The 23,511-nt window shown below is 35.5% G+C and overlaps 1 protein-coding gene and 1 pseudogene across 2 annotated transcripts in view; both read right to left on the bottom strand.

Annotated features, from left to right (window-relative positions):
- KCTD8 (potassium channel tetramerization domain containing 8) overlaps positions 1–23,511 on the bottom strand; it is a 255,935-nt gene that overhangs the window by 182,428 nt on the left and 49,996 nt on the right. Inside the window, exon 4 of one of the 2 annotated variants that reach the window (XM_029234536.1) lies at positions 7,464–7,475. The exons of the other annotated variant lie outside the window; for it this stretch is intronic. Within the exon in view, the coding sequence (XP_029090369.1) occupies positions 7,464–7,475 (12 nt within the window). The remainder of the gene's footprint in view (positions 1–7,463; positions 7,476–23,511) is intronic. 2 annotated transcript variants of the gene reach the window in all.
- LOC114903017 lies at positions 23,047–23,446 on the bottom strand (annotated as a pseudogene).

The raw sequence follows: 23,511 nt of genomic DNA, 5'->3' as shown, positions 1-23,511 counted from the left end.
GTGTGTGTGTGTGTGTGTGTGTGTGTGTGTGTGTGTGTGTGTGTGTGGTCTGTCTGCCTTCTGTATATATCTGTGTGCATGCTTACACATGTATTCATGCTAGGGATAAAGGAGTGTTGACACCATGTAATGGATAAATTGGTTAAGAATCAAAACACCATGTTCTTCATATTTTATTGTAAAATGTCCTCTGTGAGATAGCACACTGCAAAGGATATCAACTATCTAATTTGATTAAAATACCATATTAAGCTAGGTAATGGAATTATGTATTGTTGCCATGTAAAATTACATTAATTTTTATAGTGCTAAAATTTTTATTGCATGACCATCATATACACTATGGAAATCTAGCATTTATACAGAACTTGACTTAAATTTTAAATTCAAAGTCTAAAATTTTTATTAATTCATTTTGTAATTCCCTGAGGTAGCTAGGCATTTCCTTTCAATTAAATAAAACCTATTATAATACAGCACAGTTATCTTTTATATCAATGATAAATTTAGCATTGTCTGATAAAGGAACAAATTTCCTAGCATATATTGTTTTGTTTCCTAAAGTGTCATACTTGAATGTATCAATTGCTGTGAGCCTAAGGACCAGTCCTAGACAAACTGTAAAGTAAATAAAATTTACCTTTTCCCTTTTATTGTTCTATCATGGGACACATCATATACACCATCCTCAACCTTCCTCATAGCACCCCCTTTCTTTTAATGTTCAACAACATCATCAAATTTAGCCACTCTGGCTTCTAGTCTTGGAGCTCACTTCTGTAACACAGTTAAACACACCTATCCACATAAGATAGAAGTAAACCAACTGCAAAATTTGGCCAATGCTGAATGAGGGCTGTTAAAAATCAATATTTGGTCAAGATTAAAAAAGACCAAAATGAATATTTTAACTCTATAGTGAATGTATGTGATACAGTAATAAATCTGAGGTTTTATTAAGCAATTTAGCTATTAATATAATTTTATTACTAAAATTTTTAATGGTAAATTAAAAGTTCAACATTATAATCCAGGAAGGATAATTTCTTAGCATAGAGAGTTACCACATTGCTCCTGAGATCACCCAATTTCACATCTGTAATCCTAAACAGATTGTCACTTTGCAGTGACAAATAAATAAATAAATAAATAAAAGGTATTTAGAGCATACCTCAATTTTCTCTATAACTGTGTTCTTTTCTTCATACATTTTTATATTCCTTATAATATCTGGATTGAAGAGAATTAATCACAAATCTTCTATGTGATTTGGAAGGCTTCCCTCCTTGTGAAATGTTGAAGTGCAAAGTTGATATTCTTTGTCATATTTGCTTAAAAGATGTAAAGACTTTCAAAGTGAAATCTTCACGTTTAATTTTTTTAAAATTAGAATTATGAAATCACATATATTGAAATCTCTATATTCTGCCTTTTACTATTTTTAAAATTATATAAACATTTGCGGGTTCAAAAAGAATATAATGTATTCCTAAGCTAATTAATTAATGCAATTACTCCTAATAGACCTATTATATTTCAATGTACTTCAAAATTTATTTGGAAATTTTTAATAAATATTTTTGGTAATAAAATTAAAAACCTTCACAATTTGCCTTATTGTAGCATTTTATGCTTACACTAATATACACGTATACTTCAAAGTATAAATCACATGAGACTTTTCAGTCTAAGTTAGCTCTAAAATATTTACCTGTTTTTAAAAATGAATGTTCAGCTACAAAAAAATCCTCTTAGAACAAATAATGAATTCAGCAATGTTGCACGATACAAAATCAACACTCAAAAAGCAATTGCATTTCTACACACTAGCAATGAATAATATGAAAGGAAAATTAAGAAAACAATTCAATTTACAATAGACCAAAAAGAATAAAATACTTAGCAATAAGTTTAACCAACAAGGCAAAAGACTTGTACACTGGAAACTACAAAACACTAAAAGAAATTAAAGAAGACACATCATGTGGGCTTCCCTGGTGGCACAGTGGTTGAGAGTCCACCTGCCGATGCAGGGGAAATGGGTTTGTGCCCCAGTCCGGGAAGATCCCACATGCCATGGAGCGGCTGGGCCCATGAGCCATGGCCGCTGAGCCTGTGCGTCCGGAGCCTGTGCTCTGCAACGGGAGAGGCCACAACAGTGAGAGGCCCGCATACCGCAAAAAAAAAAAAAAAAAGACACATCATGTGTGTATGATTGGAAGACTTAATATTATTAAAATGTCAATACTACCCAAAGTGATCTACAGATTAATGCAATCTCTATCAAAATCCCAATGTCATTTTTTGTAGAAATGGACAATTCCATTTTAAATTCATATGGAATCTTAAGAAATTCTGAATAGTCAAAACAGTTTTGAAAAAGAAATAGTTGGAAATCTCACACATCCCAATTTTAAAACTTATTACAAAGTTACAGTAATCAAAACAGAGTGGTAACAGCATAAAGCAAGATATATGATGGAATATAATAGAGAGCTCAGAAATAAACCTATATGGTCAAGTGTTTTTTGACAAATGTGCCAAGATTATACAATGGATAGAGGACAGTCTTTTTAACAAATAGTATTGAGAAAACTAGATATCCATATGCGAAAGAATAAAGAATGAAGAAAACTGGATATCAATATTCATATGCAAAACAATAAAGAATGCGAGAATTAAGTTGAACACTTGTATTGCATCATATGCAAAGATTAACACATAATTGATCAAAGACCTAAACATAAGAGTGAAAACTATAAAACTCTTAGAGGAAAGCATAGAGGAAAAGCTTCATGACATGGAATTTGGCAATGATTTCATGGATATGACACTAAAATCATAGGCAACAACGAAAACAAAAAATAAATAAGCTGGACTACATCAAACTTTAAAACTTCTGTGCATCAAGAGACACAATCAACAAAATAAAAAGGCAACCCACAGAATGGGAAATAATATTTATATATCATATATCTAATAAGGAGTTAATATCCAGAATATGTAAAGAACTCTTATAACTCAACAACAGAAAAACAAACAACCTGATTAAAAATGGGCAAAGGACTTGAAAAGACATTTCTCCAAAGAAGATATATAAATGGCCAACAAGCAGAAGAAAAAATGCTCAACATCAATAGTCATTAGAGAAATGCAAATCAAAACTATAATAAGATACTACATCACACACATTAGGATGGCTACTATATTAAAAGAAAAAGAAAACAGAAAATAACAACCATTGGCAAGGATGTGGAGAAATTGGAACCTTGTATATTGTTAGATTAGAATGTAAAATGATGCAGTGGCTACAGAAAACAATATGGCAGTTCATCAAAAATTTAAAAATAGAATTAACATATGATTCAGCAATTCCACTTCTGGGTGTACACCCAAAAGAATTCAAAGCAGTGAGTTTTTCAAAGAGATATTTTTACATGCATGTTCATAGCAGCATTATTCACAACAGCTAAAATGTGAAGCAACCCAAGTGTCCAGCCACAGAAGAATGGATAAATAAAATGTGGTATAAACATATAATGTAATATAATTAAACCTAAAAAAAGGAAGGAAATTCTATCACATGCTACAATATGGATGAACCTTGAGGACATTATGCTAAATGAAATAAGCCATTCAAAAAAAACCCTGCAAATACTGTCATTCTATTTACATGAGGTACCCAGAGTAGTCAAATTCTTAGAGACAAAAGTAGAATGGTGGTTGCCAGAGACAAGGGGAAGAGAAGATAAGGAGTTGTTTAATGAGTATGGAGTTTCAGTTTTGCAAGATGAAAAGCGTTCTGGAGACTGGTTGCTGCTATGATCTGAAATTCCTATGTTGAAACCTGATGCTCAATGTGATAATATTAGGAGGTAGAACTTTGGGAAGCATAATTAGGTCATAAGGGTGGAGGCCATATGAATGGATTAGTGCCCTTCTAAAAGAGGACCAAGAGAGCCATCCTGCTCCTTTCACCATGTGAGGACAGAGCACAAAGGCACAAAGGCAGTCTATGAACCAGGAAGTGGGTCCTCATAAGACACTGAATCTGCCTGTGGTTTGATCTTGTACTTCCCAGCCTCCAGAACTGTGAGAAATAAATTTCTGTTGTAGCAGCCCAAATGGACTAAGGTAGTTGTACAACAATGTAAGTGTACTTAACATTACTGAACTGTACACGTAATGGTTAAGACAGTAAATTTTATGTTACGTATATTTTACTGCAATTAAAAACTTAAAATAATAAACATATGTTCAGATTTTCATAATCAAAACAAATGGCATACTTTGTATTACTGTTAAACTGATTAGGTGTACCATAATATGATGGTAATCCAAGTAATTCCGCACAAGTTCAAGGTTGCCAGAAATGACACAGAAATGGCATTCAGCAAATTAATCTTCCTGAGCCTGATGCTAAAACCAAACAGCAGGTGTAGTCTAAATTTCAAGGCCTATGCCAAATCTCAGTACAAGCTGAAATGAAGACTCTTACAAGAGTCTTGCCAACTGTGAAAATTTCAGAAACTTTGGCAGACAGGTTGAGAACAAATTTTTGGTCAAGCAACCCTATTTGCCTTCCTTCAACCTACATAGATCTTACTATTTAGATGAGTGCTCATTCCCTTAATCACAGAATCAGATCCATAGGTTTGTACTGTCCCTAAAACTTAAATAAACCTCTTCCTTATTTTAAGTTGGTCCTAAGAAAGGCCATTAAGGTTTATGGAAGGAAAGAGAGTTGGTCCTCTGAGTGGGTATATCGTGTGGCCCTTTCCCATCTCAGCAGTGTTAGAGGAGCTTTCTACAGTGTACGTGGTCTTCTGCAAAACAAGGCTTTAAATATATATTAAATAACACATTTATTGACTGTACCTTTTGAATCCTAAAAAATAACAAGTTGAGCTTCTGGGCTGGGATTTTAATTGTCATCATATTGTTTCAACTATTACTGAGTCAGATTACTCACAACATCATAGTCAAATCTTAGTTAAACAGTTTGGGTGTGCTTGGAAAGGACTTTGCATCGCTCCAAACCATCTTAGTTTCCCTGCCAATAATCATGAGCATTCAAAGGTTAGAGGCTGATTCACTCATATAAAGTACCATTAACAAAAGATGCTTACTAAGTATTTTTCATCAAGCTGCTGATGAAAACTTCTGGAGCTAAGAATAGTCAGGTGAGATAATCCCAAATGGTGGATACAACTTCCCCTCCAAGGTTAAATGAGGAAAAGTATAACATGGTGAGATTTGGTTTTCAGGCAGAGAATGGTCTCAATTCATCATAATTTCTTCCTTGAACATTGCAATATAAAGTTTATTATAAACTATAGCTCTGTACAGCTGAAAAACATCTATTTTTACTAAACACCAAAAATATCACCAAATGATATTCATGAGATAAACCTAAATATATCAAATTGTCAGAACAGATAAGGACAAAGAAGCACTTTTCTCCCAGCCTACAAAGCAAGAATACTGATCACTGCTAAGTCATAGTTGGGAAAAGTGCTGACACTAAATTCCAATTCCTGCTGGAAATATTTATGCCCCACAATGTGGGAAAGATGCAATATTGTGACAATGGGAGAGTTACACTCCTTCCATATTTAAGCATTGACTGTAGTGAGCACAGTTCTGTGGCTTTAAATGAGTATGGTATTTTTAGGAGCATTATAATAGCAAACTATAGCTTTGCTGGCTTGTCAAAAGGAGGATCAGATTTCAGTAAGACATGGTTGGGACAAAAACAAAGGTTACACTATTTTCCTAAAGTTATAAAGAAAGTCCAAAGAAGAATACAGATTTGGTCTTGCAATAATATATTCCTTATAAATTAGTGTCAAAAAATTTCTAAAACTATACTACGGTTATTCACACACCAGTGTGGCTAGAAGTATGTAATTAAACAAAAGAATTAGGAGATTAAAATTATGCCAATGATGTTAGTAAATGTACTATCTCTTCAAAACAGAGTCGCTACTGATGGTCACTGAAAAAAATACATGAAAAAAAAGCCTATTTTAAAACTCAATATAAAAAAATCAGTCATAAAATTCAAATGAGCATTCTTAGAAAACTACCCTTCATCAGCAATGGAGTTTCTGGATAGTAACTGGAAGAACATTGAAGTGTATTAAAGAATTATTAATGTGATGGTATTTCATATGCCAGTATTATGTTTATAGCTCTGCAATTACTTTGAATTTGATAATCTATGTAACATGGTTTTGGTCAATGAGAATATAGAGTTCAAGAGAACATATTTCCCAACCATTCAGTGTGTTTAGTTTATTGTCACTTCTTTACTTTCTCTTAAGTCATTAGAAAGTATCAAAAGTAATCTTTATTTAAAAATATGGAACATTCACTCTAAAACATAATTTTAAGTAGCAAGCACAAATGAATCAGAAGAAAAAGTAACATCTACTGATTGCCCAATAGCATGCCAAGGACTAGGAGTTTTCATGTGCATCGTCTAATTTAGTTGAGAATAAGTGCTGCTATGCCCTTTAATGAAGGCAAAGAAACAGAGGGTCAGAAAGATCAAATAACGAGCCCAAGTTCACAATTAATAGAAGTGGGATGTGAGTATTCGTCTTCTTTGAGTTGCCCAATTCCATGATCCCAATGCAAAATGAACGCATCTCAGAAAACTTAAACTCAGAAAGGAAAAGATAAATCCTGTCTTTGTTGAAGTACTCCAGGAGAAAGCCAAGGTTTGTGTAATATGTAATCCCATATTATGGTATTTAATGTCACAAAATAACCATGATGTAGTCATTATTATTCCTATTTTAAATTTAATTCCTCAAGATTAAATCCTGGCTTCAAACTCAAGTCTCTCTGACAACATAAAACCACAGAGTTCAAATCAGGTAACCTGAGTACACACTTTTATGTATCTCATGCATGGTACAGACAGATGAAGCATTCCCCCTAGGGGCTTTTAATTACAACTCCAAACCAAGCCAAAGTCTCAAAAACAAAAGAACCTTAATTTGAGTCAGTGAAGAAATGGATACTGCATAAATTGAGCGTTTACCAGAAAATAAGGAAAATCTTACAGTGACAAATATTTTCTCGTATTAACAAGGCATCTAGGTTCTAACATAGGCCTTGGTCCAGTGACTCAACCATGTTAGGGCTCAACTCTGTGGTTACCTAGGCTTTTCCTTCATTCATGGTCCCTCATGCTCTCAAGATGGCTGCTCAGGTTTCCAACATCAGAGCTGTGCTTATGGCAAAATGAGAAAGGAGTTTTCTCTTTTATAGTGAGAAAGCAAAGCTTTCTTGGGCACATTCCTAGCAAACTTCTTCCTATGTCTAGTGGCCAGAACTGTGCAAGCTTTCCAGCCGTACCAGCAAGAAAGATGGGGAAACAGTGTTCAGCTTTCCAAACTCTATAGAAAAGACAGAAAGAAGTGTAGGCAGAGGGAAAGAGGCATTGCGTCAACCAACTACAGTGTCTGCCTCAAGAACTACAAGGGAGGTTTTTTAAATGCTTCAGATTAAAAGATACTTGCAATTTTGTTTATCCTCAAAATCAGCTCACAGAAAGCTAAAACAACCTCATCAACTTTTTTTTGTCAATCTGCTCATAACATGAAACTTCTGAAGAAATATATAAAACCAACGAAAAGAATAATTCGATCTCCACCTAAGAAAAAAATCAAGTTGATCTTTGCCAGAAACTATTAGGGAAGTATCTGCGGCAGAGTCCACTACTAGCATACTCACTATCTTTTCTCCACTTCTTCTTTACTAAGAGAATCACCTTCCTTAGCATCCGGGAATGACCTCACGACACATTTCAAACCCATGCAGTGTAAATTGGTGGAAGGAGTTTTAAGAAAGTTCCTCAAAAGAAAACAACCGATTCAGCTGATGTGTCCCATTTTGCCCTTCGTCATCCTTTTACTTACAGATTGAAATGCAAACCTGGTGGCTGAACTCCAGCAGGCAATTTGCAAACTTGAACAGTATCATACTCTAAGAAGAGAGTTTGAGAAAGCTCAGAGGGGTCTGAATTCTGGGGACACAATAGGGCCTCCATAACATTCTAGACTGCCTCCATCAAGACTCTTTCTCGCAAGTGAAAGAGAACCCCTTAATTTGTTTAAGCCAGAGTTTTTTAAGTTCTGTTAGTCAGATTATGAACTGCTATTAATTGGAAATAAAATAAAGATAGCATAACAAATCTAAACGAATCAGTTTACATAAAAATGGGAACCACAAAAACGTTAAAAATCAATAGTCCCTTTTATAGATCACATTCCAATTAGTGAAACTATTTTTAGTAATTTTGTAAGTATCTTGACCATAAGTAGCACATATGCACATATTAAGCCCATCTCTCTAATATTTTTATATACATTTAAAATTATACATATATTTATGCACATTGATATATATGTACATAGAAAGTTAGTGTGTGTGTGTGTATGCACTCACACATATGCCTATAAATATAATATATATACACAGAACACAACATTCAGTTGGTAAATAGGAGTTTATGTTATGGCTCAAAATAAGTTAATTCAAGTCTTATATAAAGAGATAACTAGGGCTTCCCTGGTGGCACAGTGGTTGAGAGTCTGCCTGCCGATGCAGGGGACGCGGGTTCGTGCCCCGGTCCGGGAAGATCCCACATGCCGCAGAGCGGCTGGGCCCATAAGCCACAGCTGCTGAGCCTGCGCGTCCAGAGCCTGTGCTCCACAACGGGAGAGGCCACAACAGTGAGAGGCCCGCGTACCGCAAAAGAAAAAAGAGATAACTAGAGAGTCATCTGCATAATATTGGTAATAGTATTTTCTGGGAGGTTACTTTTTTTTTATTTTTTTTTTTCCGGTACATGGGCCTCTCACTGTTGTGGTCTCTCCCATTGCAGAGCACAGGCTCCGGACACGCAGGCTCAGCGGCCATGGCTCACGGGCCCAGCCGCTCCACGGCATGTGGCATCTTCCTGGACCGGGGCACGAACCCACGTCCCCTGCATCGGCAGGCGAACTCTCAACCACTGTGCCACCAGGGAAGCCCTGGGAGGTTACACTTGAATAACTATTTTATTATTATTATTAAATGTTTCTGTATTGCTTATCTATTCTTTTAATAACGAGCTTGTATCTTTTTCTTACAAAAAGAATGAAATCATTCTTTAGAAAAAAAGAAGTTAGGATGTATTGTTGCTAATTTATTAAAACTAAAATACACTGGCAAATGTTTTTACTATGTGGGGAAATATTATAAGAATTTTGAACTGTTTTTTTTTCCAATAATATAAATTTTATTATTATTGTTTTTAACATCTTTATTGGGGTTGAACTGTTTTTTCAAGCACAATTCTTTGCAGTCATGGTATCTAACACATAGAATTAATTTATTTGTGGCTACAAAGCAGTTGTAGCATAATGAATTACAGTTAAATCTATATTTAAAACAGAAACTAAATTTCCTTTTGCTTAGATGTATTTTTTTAATGCGATGAACTCATTTTACAGCCTGTTCCTGTAGGAAAATCACTGATAGAAAATTGAAATATTTATTCTTGGGTTCACACAATGAAACTCAGAAATGTATTTTACTTTATTTTATAAGACAGTCATAGAAAATATTTAAAATAACATATGTCAGGTAAATAACTAGAATATACATAGCTATATGCCTTTAGAGGTCAAAGCCTTTTATCTGTTTTCCTTATTGCCTAAAAGTTATTCCTTGGAAGTAAGTTTAAAAAGTCAACTATTGCAGTCCCTTAAATCAGACATGCAAGAAAATGGTGCCCAGTTGTATGAGTTAATGTGTCCTCTTTAACACTTGTTACTTCTGTTCCTGAAAGGATTAGATTCTCTATGTCACTTCTCACCAGAAATAAAAGAGCAAAGCTGAAGAACAAACATGAAAGATGAAGTACAAAGAGAGGTGACTTATCCTAAGTCACACAATGATAACTGATTTATTCATTAAGCATCCACTGTGCATCAACTATATTCTAGCTGTCAAGGACACAAAGTTGATGAAGGGAATATTTGAAGGTATTTTGCTCTATGGCCATTATAGCAGCCTTTCAACTCTATCATCTTAGGTCATTTATGTCTATCACCAAATTAAAGATTCAAAACAACCTCTAGAGGACACCTAGTACAAGCTTATTTTTTTTATAGCTTATTTCACTGGGCAGCAAGAAAGCAGACCTATTTTTTATAAGGTAGTCATTTAAAATTACACCTGAAAAAAGAGTCACGCATGTGAAGAGCAAGGTACAGTAAATACTAAGCACACATGGAGGAAACAGCATGTGTGGTTCTTGGAACCGAAGAAAGGCCAGAGTGACTGGAGTATATTGATGCCAAAGAAGAGAAGTGTGAGTTGAGGTCAGAAAGTAAGCCAGGACCAGAACAGGCAGATTCCTGGGGTCTATGGTTAGGAGATTGGATTTAATTTTAAATTAAAAAACAAATTAGAGAAGAGATTTGATAATAAAACCTTCAGGAATGACTTCATACATTTGGTACAGAGGAGAAGGAAAAGGAATGAGCAAGGTTGGGTACTATGAAGATAACCAAGACAGGACTATGTCACAGAAGCCAAAGACGGAGAGAGTTCTGGGGAGGGTGGGGGGAAATGATCAATACTGCCAAACATTACAGGCACAACATGGAGGTTATTCCATTTGTCCATTAGATGAGAACAGTTTCAATAAAATATTGAAAAGGCAGAAGCCAGATTGTGGGGGAGTAAAAAATAATTGATTACTGAGAGAACTGAGGAAACTCAATTTTGTAAATGAAGGGAATAAGAGAAGTCAGTGAAGACAGACCACTCATATGGAAGTAATAATGGTGAAAAAAAATTGTTGGAATGTGGAAATTCTGGTTTCAATGCAGGTAGAGGCAAAGAGCCAGTGGAACAGGGAGAAACTAAGGATGTGAACAAGATCAGAGAGAAGGCAGGAGGGGATGGGATCTGAATCAGAGGTGAAAGAGTTGCCCTAGGCAAAGGGTCAAGCAAAGAAGAGATCAATGGCCATTTTTATTGGATTAGAAAAAGCTAGTACAATCCATAAGTGATGGTCCCTCAGCAGGATAAAGGGTATCAAATAAAGCAACAGTGAGTGTATGGCTTGGGGACTTGAGGAAAAAGTAAAATTGGGAGAACATACTCTGTTAAATGTCAAAGGCATCCTCAAAAGATGAAAAACAGCAATCAAGTCATAGTAAGGGTCTCATTAAGGTTGGATAGCATTAATCACACAACAGAAGAAAAAGGCCCAAACGTAACTAGGAGTATCTTTACCTCTCTCCAACTGTAATGGAGATAAATCTGTTACTGAGCATCTACTCTAGATGGTATTGAAAATAAATATAGTCTTTTTAGATAAGCCAACTCATCACATTTTCAGCTGGCCTCTGAAACAACCTTGAATTTCCCACTATCACTCTTTAATTTCGCATTATTTTCTGTGATAAAAGGATACCTCACACTAGTTAGAGACTAGATAATTTACAATTGTTACCAACTCTACTGTTCACAGTACATTTTAGAATTGTGTACCTGACATTTCAATTGCCTTTCTCTGTTCAAATAAATCTGCATTATTTTATTACTAGGAGAAGGCAGGCTCAGTCATATTTAATTTCTGATAACAAGTCTCTGTAAAGTTCCTTCAAAATTCCTCTGTAAAATAATGGCCTGTATTGCCTCCCCATAGCAAATGTTTAGTGTTTGAAGTATAGAATTTCACCTACTTTCCCACTGCTTCAGTGAGATAGTGATGTCAGGCAAAAACCATGATATTCCTGTCTCCTAGTTTCCATCTTCTCTAGAATGCTGTTACTATGCTCAAACTGGAGAGGAGAAAAAAAAAAGAGACATCAAAAAGCACCTCTTTTAGCCTGCATGTACCCTTCTTGCTTAAGCACTGCTCCCCTCTGGGGCTAGGGTCATGGTGGAGGGGAGGGGAAAGCACACATTTAAAAGGAACAGAGCCAGCTCAGACCCAACCCTCAGGACCTCTGCCCCAGCAACTTGGGATCTGACCCCACCCCCAAAAGAGCAGTGATGACCAATGAGCAGAGGGGAAGCCCTGCCTCACACCTGGCTCCAGCCCTAGCCCCTCCATCTCCAGTCCACTTCCTACTAAGGTGATAACTGCTAGCATACCCTGAGGAAAGAAGTGACTTGCTTCCATGTCAAATTGGGCTCTCCAACCAAAAGCACTGAGCACACATGGTCCATGCAGGAATGCTTGCACATAAGGACATCACTTCAATACTGCAATAGGTAATTGTTTCACTGAAATTCATAGAGTTAAAGACATTAAGCAGATTGAGAAAGCAGAAGAACTGGTCTCAACTGAAAGAGCAAGGGAAAACTCCTGAAAAAATAATGAAACAGAGATAAACAATTTACCAGATAAAAAATTCAAAACATTAGTAAATAAGAATGCTAACTGAATTAGGAAAAGAATAGATGAACACAGTCAGTGAGAATTTTAACAAGGGACAAGAAAATATAAAGGAAACCCAATCAGAAATGAAGATTCAATAACTGACATAAAAAACACACTAGGGGGGCTTTCCTGGTGGCGCAGTGGTTGAGAGTCTGCCTGCCGATGCAGGGGACATGGGTTTGTGCCCCGGTCTGGGAAGATCCCACATGCCACGGAGCGGCTGGGCCCGTGAGCCATGGCCGCTGAGCCTGCGCATCCGGAGCCTGTGCTCCGCAACGAGAGAGGCCACAACGGTGAGAGGCCCGCATACTGCAAAAAAAAAAAAAAAAAAAAAAACACTAGAAGGAATGAATAGCAGACCAAGTGATACCAAAGAACACATAAGTGATCTGGAAGATAGGATAATGAAAATCACTCAATCAGAAGAGCAAAAAGAAAAAAAAAATTTTTTAAATGAAAACAACTTAAGAGATTTGGGGGATAACATCAAGCATACCAACATCTGCATGATAGGAGTTCCAGAAGGAGAGGAGAGGGATAAGGGGCTTGAAATTGTATTTGATAAAATTGTGGCTGAAAACTTCCAAAACCTAAAGAAGGAAACAGATATCCACATACAGGAAGCACAGAGTGTCCCAAACAAGATGAACCCAAACAGACCCACACCAAGACATATCATAATTAAAATAGCAAAATTTAAAGATAAAGAGAGAATTCTAAAGGCAGCAAAAGAAAAACAGAGTCATGTATGAGAGAACCTCCATAAAGCTATCAGCTGATTTTTGTGCAGAAACTTTGCAGGCCAGGAGGGATGGAAAGATATATTCAAAGGGCTGAAAGGGAGAAATATGCAACCTAAGGTATTCTACCCAACAGAAACTTTGCAGGCCAGAGAGGTGGAAAGATATATTCAAAGGGCTGAAAGGGAAAAATATGCAACCTAAGGTATTCTACCCAACAAGACTATCACTTAGATTCAAAGGATAGATAAAGAACTTCTCAAACAGGCAAAAACCAAAAGAGTTCATCAATACTAAACCACCCCTAAAAGAAATGTTAAAAGGTATTCTCTAAGTGGAAAAGAAGTAAGCATCTACAAGAAAGGTAAAATCCCACTAGAAAATGCAAATATATTGTAAGGGCTAAGGATCAAACACTTAAATAAGCTAGAACAAAGATTAAAAGACAAAAATTATAAAAGCAACTATAATCACAATAAACACTTAAGGGATAAACATGTATATGTAAAATAGGATGTCAAAAACACAAAAAGTGGGGGAGGAGAGCAATAAATATAGAGCTTTTAGACTGTATTTGAACTTAAATGACTACCAGTTTAAAACAAGAAGATATAGTTATAGGTCAACATATATGAACTCCATGGTAATGACATATAAAAAATCTACAATAGATACACAAAAACTAAAAAGAAAGGAACACAAGCATACTACTAAAGAAAATCATCAAAACACAAAGAAAGAAATATAAAAATAAAAAGAAGAAATGAATAGAGAATAACTACAAAAACAACTGGAAAACAATTAATAAAATGGAAATAAGTACCTACCTATCAATAATTACTTTAAATGCTAATAAGCTAAATGCTCTGATCAAAAGACACAGAGTGGCTGATTGGTTAAAAAAATAAGAACCATCTATTTGCTGCCTACAAAAGACTCACTTCAGAGCTAAAGATACACACAGATTGAAAGTTAGAGGATGGAAAAAGATATTTCATGCAAATGGGAATACCAAGAAAGCGGGGGTAGCAATACTCATATCAGACAAAAAAAAAAGACTTTAAAACAAAGGTTATAACAAAGACAAAGAAGGGCATTACATAATGTAAAGGAAACAGTACAAGAAGAGGACATTATACTCATTAACATATATGCACCCAATACAGGAGCACCTAAATATAGAAAGCAAATATTAACAGACATAAAGGGAGAAACTGACAATAACACAATAATAGTATGGGGCTTTAATGCATCACTGACATCAATGGACAGATCATCCAGACACAAAATCAATAAGGCAACAGTATCTTAAATGACACAATAGACCAGTAGGACTTAAAAGAGATCTAGAGGACATTCCATCCAAAAACAGCTGAATCCACATTATTTTCAGGTGCACATGGAACATTCTCCAGGACAGATCACATGCTAGGGCACAAAACAAGTCTCAACAAATTTAAGAGGACAGAAATCATGACAAGCACTTTTTTCAACCACAAAGGTATGAAACTACAAATCAATTACAGAAAGAAAAGTGGGAGAAGCACAAACACATAGAGACTAAACATGCTACTTAAAAACCAATGGGTCAATAAAGAAGTCAAAGAGGAAATCAGAAAATACCTTGAGATAGATGAAAATGGCAACACAACACACCAAAATCTATGGGATGCAGCAAAAGCAGTTCTAAGAAGGAAGTTTAAAGTGACATAGACCTTCCTCAAGAAACAATAAAAAGGGCTTCCCTGGTGGTGCAGTGGTTGAGAGTCCGCCTGCCTATGCAGGGGACACAGGTTCGTGCCCTGGTCCGGGAAGATCCCACATGCCGCAGAGCGGCTGGGCCCGTGAGCCATGGCCGCTGAGCCTGCGCATCCGGAACCTGTGTTACGCAATGGGAGAGGCCACAGCAGTGAAAGGCCCAAGTACCAAAAAAAAAAAAGAAACAATAAAAATCTCAAAAAAAACCAACCTAAGCTACCAGCTAGAAGAACTGGAAACAGAACAAACAAAGCGCAAAGTCAGCAGAAACATAGGAACAATAGAGATCAGAGAGGAAATAATACAGACCAAAAAAAAAAAAAAATCAGTGAAACCAAGAGCTGGTTTTTTTGAAAAGATATACAAAACCTTCAGCTAGGTTTATAATGAAGAAAAATTAGAGGACCCACTAAAAAAAATAAATGAAAAAAGAGAAACAACAACTGATGCAAAAGAGATATAAAAATTAATAAGAAGGAATACTAGAAACAGTTATATGTGAACAAATTGGACAATCTAGAAGAAATGGACAAATTTATAGAAACATACAACATGCCAAGACTGAATCAGGAAGAAACAGACGATTTGAACAGACTGATCACTAGAAGTAAAATTTAATTTATAATAAAAAAAACTTCCAGCAAACAAAAGTGCAGGACCAGTCAGTTTCACATAGAAATTCTACCAAAAATATAAAGAAGAAAAAATACCTATCCTTCTCAAAATATTTCCAAAACACTGAAGTGGACAGAACACTCCCAAATTCATTTTACAAGGCCACCATTACCCTGATGCCAAAACCAGACAAAGACACCACAAAAAAAGAAAATTTCAGGCCAATATCTTGATAAATATAGTTGTAAAAATTCTCAACAAAATATTAGCAAACTGAACTCAACAGTATATGAGAAGGATAATACACTATGATCAAGTGGGATTTATTCAGGGACACAAGGATGGTTGAATATTTGCAAATCAATCAGTGTGATACACCACATAAACAACAACAAAAAAGATAAAAATCACATTATCATACCAATAGATGCAGGAAAAGCAATGGAAAAAATTCAATATCCATTTATGATAAAAACTCTCATCAAAGTTGACATGAAAGGAACACACTGTAAAATAATCAAGCCATTTATGACATACCCACAGCTAACATCATACTCAATGGTGAAAGCTGAAAGCCTTTCCTCTAAAATCAGGAACAAGACAAGGATGCCTGCTCCTCTCTCTACTTCTTTTTAATATATAATAGTATTGGAAGTCCTAGCCACAGTAATCAGACAAGCAAAAGAAAATAATGTATCGAATTTGGAAAGGAAAAATTAAAACAGCCACTATCTGTAGATGACATGATACTCTATATAGAGAACCCTAAAGTCTCCACACAAAACTATTAGAACTATTAAATGATTTCAACAGGGCAGCAGGATACAACATTAATATATAGAAATCTCTTGAATATCTATACACGAATAATGAAATATAAGAAAGCAAAAGTAAAAAAATAATTCTTATTTAAAATTGTATCCAAAAAAATACTTGGGAATAAACTTAACCAAGGAGGTGAAAGACCTATTCTCTGAAAGCTGTAAAACACTGATGAAAGGTATTTAAGATGATAAAAAGAAAGGGAAGATATCCCATGTTCTTAGATTGGAATAATTAACGTTAAAATGTTCATACTACCCAAAGCAGTCTATATATTTAATGCAATCCCTATCAAAACACCCACGACATTTTCCACAGAACAAGGACAATCCTAAAATTTATATGGAATCATAAAAAACCCCAAATTGCCAAAGCAATCTTGAGGAAAAACAATGCTGGGGGTACCAAGCTCCCTGACTGTAGACTCTACTACAAAGCTACAGTAATAAAACAGAATGGTACTGCCACAAAAACATACACAGAGATGAAAGGAACAGGCTAGAAAGCCTGGAAATAAACCCACACACTGATGGTCAATTAATCTATGACAAAGGTGGCAAGAATATATAATGGATAAAAGACAGAGAACGCAAAAGAATGAGATTAGAACATTTCCTCACACCATGTACAAAAATAAACTCAAAATTGTTTTAAGACCTAAATGTAATACCTGAAACCATAAAACTCTTAGAAGAGAACATGCACAGAACACTCTTTGATATAAATCATAGGAATTTTTTTTGGATCTGTCTCCTAGGACAAAAGAAATAAAAGTAAAAATAAACAAATGGGACCTAATTAAACTTAAAAGCTTTTGCACAGCAAAGGAAACCATTGACAAAATGAAAGGACAACCTATGGAAAATATTTGCAAGTGATCTATTTACTATCCAAATATATAATAGTATAATATTTACTATCCAAAATATATAAACAGCTCATACAACTCAACAATAAAAAACAAATAAACTGATTAAAAATTTGACAGAGACCTAAACAGACATTTTTCCAAAGAAGACAAACAGATGGCTAACAGGCACATGAGAAAATGCCCACCTTGCTAATTATTAGAGAAATGCAAATCAAAACCACAATAAGATATCACCTCACACCTGTCAAAATGGCTCACCAAAAAGTCCACAAATAACAAATGTTGGTGAATATGTAGAGAAAAGAGAACCCTAGTGCACTGTTGGTGGGATTGTAAATTAGTGCAGCCACTGTGGAAAACAGTATGGAGGTCCCTCAAAAAATTAAAAATAGAACTACCATATGATCCAGCAATTCCACTGCTGGGTATATATCCAGAAAGAACAAAAACACTAATTCAAAAATATACATGTACCCCAATGTCCATAGCAGCACTATAGCCAAGTACAATAGCCAAGACATGGAAGCAACCCATCAGACAAATGGATAAAAAAGATGTGGTATATATATATACAGTGGAATATTAGCCGTAAAAAAGAATGAAATTCTGCCATTTGCAGCAATGTGGATGGACCTTGAGAATATTATGCTTAGTGAAATAAGTCAGAGAAAGACAAATACTATATGATATCACTTATATGTGGAATCTGAAAAATAAAGCATATGAATGTACATAGCAAAACAGAAACAGACTCACAGATATAGATAACAAACTAGTGCTTACCAGAGGGGAGACGGAAGAAGAAGGGGCAAAATAGGAGTAGGGGATCAGGAGATAGAAACTACTATGCATAAAATAGATAAAAAACAAGGAATATTTTTATCCTTGTACAGCACAGGGAATTATAGCCATTGTTCTGTAATGACTTTATATGGAGTATAATATATAAAAATACAGAATCTCTATGCTGTACACCTGAAACTAAAATAATATTGTATATCAACTATACTTCAAAAACAAGATTTAAAAAGCAGCTCTTTTAGTACCTTCAATTCTGCAAGCTCAATCAATCTCATGGGAATTCACTATACGGCTACTTTGTTTCAGTTCAATATGGATAAATTTCATGATTTTGTTTTGATCATGAGTTTCTTAAGATGCAGTTTGGTATGATAAATAAATGCTGCAGACTTACGGTGATAAGTGCTTTCAAACAAGACTTTACAATTCACACATTCAGTACTTTTCCTCTAATCACCATATCAGAAGCAAGAATCCTTTAGAACTCTCTGAAATGCCTGAAGTTTTCATCCTTGTTTTTTTCAGTGTGTTCCTCTTGTGTGCATCTTCTTATAGCTGTCACTGACTCACTGCCAAAGAAAGTGGGGCAGTACAGGCCAAAGGTTAGGTATTTGGGCTTTCAAGTCAGAATCCTGTGGGTATAAGCCACGTTTGTGCAAGTTACTTTACCTCTCTGAGCCTTGATCTCCTCATCTATCAAATGAGAAGGAAATATTGCTTATGTTGCAGTTATGTTAAGGAATAAATGAGTTAAGACATGTAAAACATTTAACACAGGACACAGTACACACTAAATCTTAACTAATGGCATTAGTTACTACTCTATTTAGGCATCCCCTCTTATTGCCATTTCCTTAATATTCTCTCTAAGCCTCAAAATACCTACACTGCTCCCTCCAGAAGCTACAACATTATTATGGTATTGAATAAATGAATCTGTTTTTTACACTGCCAGGAGCAGCATAGCTCTCCCAAAATAATTTTACACAAAGGACCATGAATTTCCACAAACTGAAATATACGATGAAGCATAAGGTAATCCAACAAAGATTCCCTTAGTTATATCAAGCTCTCAAATTTAAAAAAAATCCTAAATTTTTGAATGAAAATCTATTTTCTAGGTCAAAAATTGAATTTACAAAGGTAAAGTACACCTGGCACTTGAATATACAGTAAGAAAGATTTAACCAGAGAACAACAACAAAATAAAGGCTAATTCAGGGAGTTACATTTTTAACTTCTTAGATTTTAGTCATGCTGCTATCTGCTTTTTCATTTTAGTATCTCTGAATTTAAGCCTGTCAACCTCAAATGCATATTTTCTCTTTTATGCACAGCCCTTAGCTCAACAGAGTAATGAATATAAACAATAATCTATTAATGCAAATATTCCAAGACTCTACTTCCTCTTGGCATTAGAATCCTTAACAGAATATCAGTATTTAATTACTATTTAACTGAAATTGCCATATGACATTTAAATATATAAGAAAGAATAAAAATGCATAAATCCATGCTTTAGAAAAGAAAAATAAAACTACATAGAGAAAGAGACCTCAATAGTGCCACCATTAACTGCTGTGTGAATTTAAGCAAAACTCTTGAGTCACAGAAGCCAGCTTACCCAGAAGCTACTAACGCTTAAGCTTCAATGGATTTACACTTAGATCTTCATAAAATTTGCAAAAGATATCTTAACTGCAATTGATTCTAATTGCTGTCTTTTCCTATGTTGATTTCTGTCACACTGAAGTGTTTGTGAGCACCTCAGGAATCTGGCTAAGGGGAATTTGAATTAGGAATGCATGCTGTCTGATATGCTGAAATTTTAAGTAGCTTCCATTATATTACCCATTCCAGAGTACAAATGGCTTCTAAGAACACTTCTACTGTCCACCAGCACAACTTACTCAGCTTTGAAACACAAAGGCATAGACTGAAGATTATATCATGATATAATTGTGTCCTTTGCCACCCACTATTAAAAGTATGTGGTCAGTGAAGGAGAAACAAGATTGTCAATGAATGGAGCCAGAAGCTAATCTGTGAGAAATTCTTTCACTTATCGAACATTTTAATGTAAAAATGAAAATGGAAAATTTATCAACGCAGTTAAAATGGAAGGTATCTCTTGTCAAGATACTCAACAATGAGCATATGTAAGCATAAAAGCGTATTTTGGCAGGTTTCGAGTTGAGCAAAATAGAATTTATCAGAATTACTCTGTTTGCTGATCATAATGTGAGTACATCTGTGTGTAAAGTCACATGGTTTATGCATCTCAATGATAAAAAAGTATATTTCAATTTCAGTCATACAAGAGGAAAAGCGGAATTTTCTCTCATTTTTCCTATAGAAAATATTACAAAACCCTTTTAGTAGGTAGAAGGTGGAGGCATTCTATTAGTTTGCTAGGGCTGCTACAGTAAATATCACAGACTGGGTGGATTAAACAAAAGAAATTTATTTTCTTGTGGTTCTAGAGGCTGGAAGTCCAAAATCAAGGTGTCAGCAGGTTTGGTGTTTCCTTGGGTCTCCCTCCTTGCCTTGCGGATGGCAACCTTGTGACTGAGTCTTCACATGGTCCTTTCTCTGTGAGCACACATTCCTGGTGTCCCTTTGTGTGTCCTAATCTCCTCTTCTTCAAAGGACACCAATCAGATTGGATTAGGGTCCACCCTACAGGCCTCATTTTAACTTGAAGGCCCTATCTTCATTCTGAGATAACTAGGGGTGAGGGTCTCAACACACAAATTTTGGGGGAACACAATTCAGCCCATAACAGACACTAAGAGTATGCAGCCATAAAATGTAATTAAAAAGTAACTTTTGTAAACAATTAACAATTATTTAACATCTTTATTGGAGTATAATTACTTTACAATGGTGTGTTAGTTTCTGCTTTATAACAAAGTGAATCAGCTATACATATACATACATCCCCATATCTCCTCCCTCTTGCGTCTCCCTTCCACCCTCCCTATCCCACCCCTCTAGGTGGTCACAGAGCACCAAGCTGATCTCCCTGTGCTGTGCAGCTGGTTCCCACTAGCTATCTATTTTACATTTGGTAGTGTAACCACCAATGTTCACGTCACTCTCTCACTTCAGATTTTGGGATGTTTTCAACATTTGTCATCTTTTTTAAATGTGCAATTTGTTGCAATTTATTTTCTCATGTGAAAGATACATTCACTTTTGTACTGAGTTTTTTATTCATAATTTGCTTTGTATTCCTTCAAGAGAGCTGCTTGCCCTCCATATTGCACTGGATTCGGTTGTTACAAAAAGGAGGATCCATTCCCATCTCATAGATTCAATATCTTTATAGGTTCAATTGATTAATCTCTAAAATAGAAATCATTTTATTGATGTTGAAAAATGTGTAGTTTCCATTTCAATACAAGATATCTGCATTTTGCAAAGAAATGGTCATCTCTGAAATGTCATATATTGAAATTGTTTCCTAGAAGGCCATAAATAACGTTTTTCCTAATATACAATTGTCCTTAAATCCAGACATTAAATTCCTTGCGTGTTATTATATTTCATGTCTTGTTCCTACCTCTCTATATAAAAGTCATAAGTAGAAAAACGTTTAAATACCAATGAAGGAAATGTTGCCTAGGACACCAGCAGTATCTACATGAGCCTGCCCTTGCCAAGAGGACAAACGTAGGACATTTTACATTTCTATATTATAGTCTATACATCATTCTTTAATGAGGTACTAATTGTGTAAACCTGTATAGAGTTTCTCCTGGATCATCAGCATGCCCTTGAGTATGATCTAAGTTTTGCCTTAGGTCTAAGGAGATAGACTCCAGAAGAGGAAATAGACTGAATGACCTCAAGAGCTGGCCTGTGACAGACAAGCAGGGCAGTAGTGAGAGAGAGAAATTGGGAAGTTGATTCATAAAATCCTCATATTTTGCATTTCAAGAAATCTCCTAACTCACATTCATTCAAGATTCTATCATTTTATGTTTAATTTCATGTTTGAAGTCACATAAAAGTAATGAAGCTTGTCAAGCAATCTCACTTTAAACAAGTAAGAAGAATTTAGGTCAGATTTCAGGTGCTAAATGCCTCTCTTGTTTCATAATAATCACGGTTCACCTTCATGTGGCAAGGTTTGAAGTAAAATATTTTGGGTTGTTTAGGACAAAGCTGCTTTGAAAGCCTAAAGAAAGTACAGTTCAAAGTAAATAACTGCAATTTTATTTTTCAAAATTTAAATTTCATGAGCTTCTTAATTTAGGTCTGGATTTCTACATTCTAGGATCTAAAATTAATGATATTTACCAGCTTTTGTTCCAACCAAAACAATAGCAGAAAAAGGATTTAAAACACTCATGCATGGTCTTAGGTCAAAAAATAATTGCAAAATGTGCTCCTATTAAGGGTAAAAGATCTGATTAGCCAGGTTGTTAAAATCAAGCAAGAGTAGAATAGGGCATGGTCATAATTCATGTCACTCTTCTAATTTTCTTGTTTCGTCCTCTGGAACTCTACTCAAATAGCCCCACATAGCAAGAAAAAAAGTATTATCCATTCTTCTCTTAACCCAAGCTAAAAACCAAGAAGTTTCTTAATGGTGGTCAATGTTAACTTGGGGATGAATTAACCAATCATCTCTCTAGTTATGAGTATTTTTTTTTAGCTAAAGAACATTTATTTGTTTTTCACTAAGACTTTTTCTTGAGGACATAACTAAACCGCATCACCACCCCCCACCCCAATGTGAAGAAGGGTTAGTACAGTGAATGTTATAAAGCAGATAGGAACAGTTTGAAGGATTGGAACCAACATTAACTGACAGAAACCAACTTCCATCTAAATCATCATAAAAATGTTTAAGTAAAAAAAAAAAAGGAGGGGGCAGGGGGGGAAAGGGGGTTTCAGACTGAACAAGATCCTCACATTTCATCTAATACATTCAATCCTGGCTAGAGTGCACCAAAATGGAAACAGGATTACTATAATACAAAACTTCCACTGCAGCACACTGTACACAGCTGTGTTCCAAGCCCACCCCGTCCCCCTAATGCTTCCAAACTCAACTCTTTCCTGGCCTGTTGTGCCTGTCGACAAAGGAGCACCTGGATCTTCTCTTTAATCCAGTCTTTGCCATAAGGCTGGTTTGTCTGGGTATCAGCTCAGTAAACACGGCAGCTGAGGTCTGCCGGGTCATCAATAGAATCAAACAACTGACTGATATCATATGTGATAGAGGGGCTGTTGGGATTCATTCTCTTCAGATGTTCTTCATACATTTTACAAACACCTTCCATGCATTCATTCACAGATTCATAGTCAGCATAAGTTCTGCCTTCCGGCCTCTTGGTAGGCTGTTACCAGCAAAATGGTGTGAGACATCGCACCAAACTCTTTCTCTGCAGCCACTCCTGACTCGGCCGCTGCACCTAGTTATGACTATTTTG

The sequence above is a fragment of the Monodon monoceros genome, unplaced genomic scaffold (assembly GCF_005190385.1).
Source record: "Monodon monoceros isolate NGI ecotype Baffin Bay Population unplaced genomic scaffold, NGI_Narwhal_1 Super_Scaffold_20, whole genome shotgun sequence".
Classification (NCBI taxonomy): domain Eukaryota; kingdom Metazoa; phylum Chordata; class Mammalia; order Artiodactyla; family Monodontidae; genus Monodon; species Monodon monoceros.
This window is presented reverse-complemented; position numbering and strand designations above follow the sequence as displayed.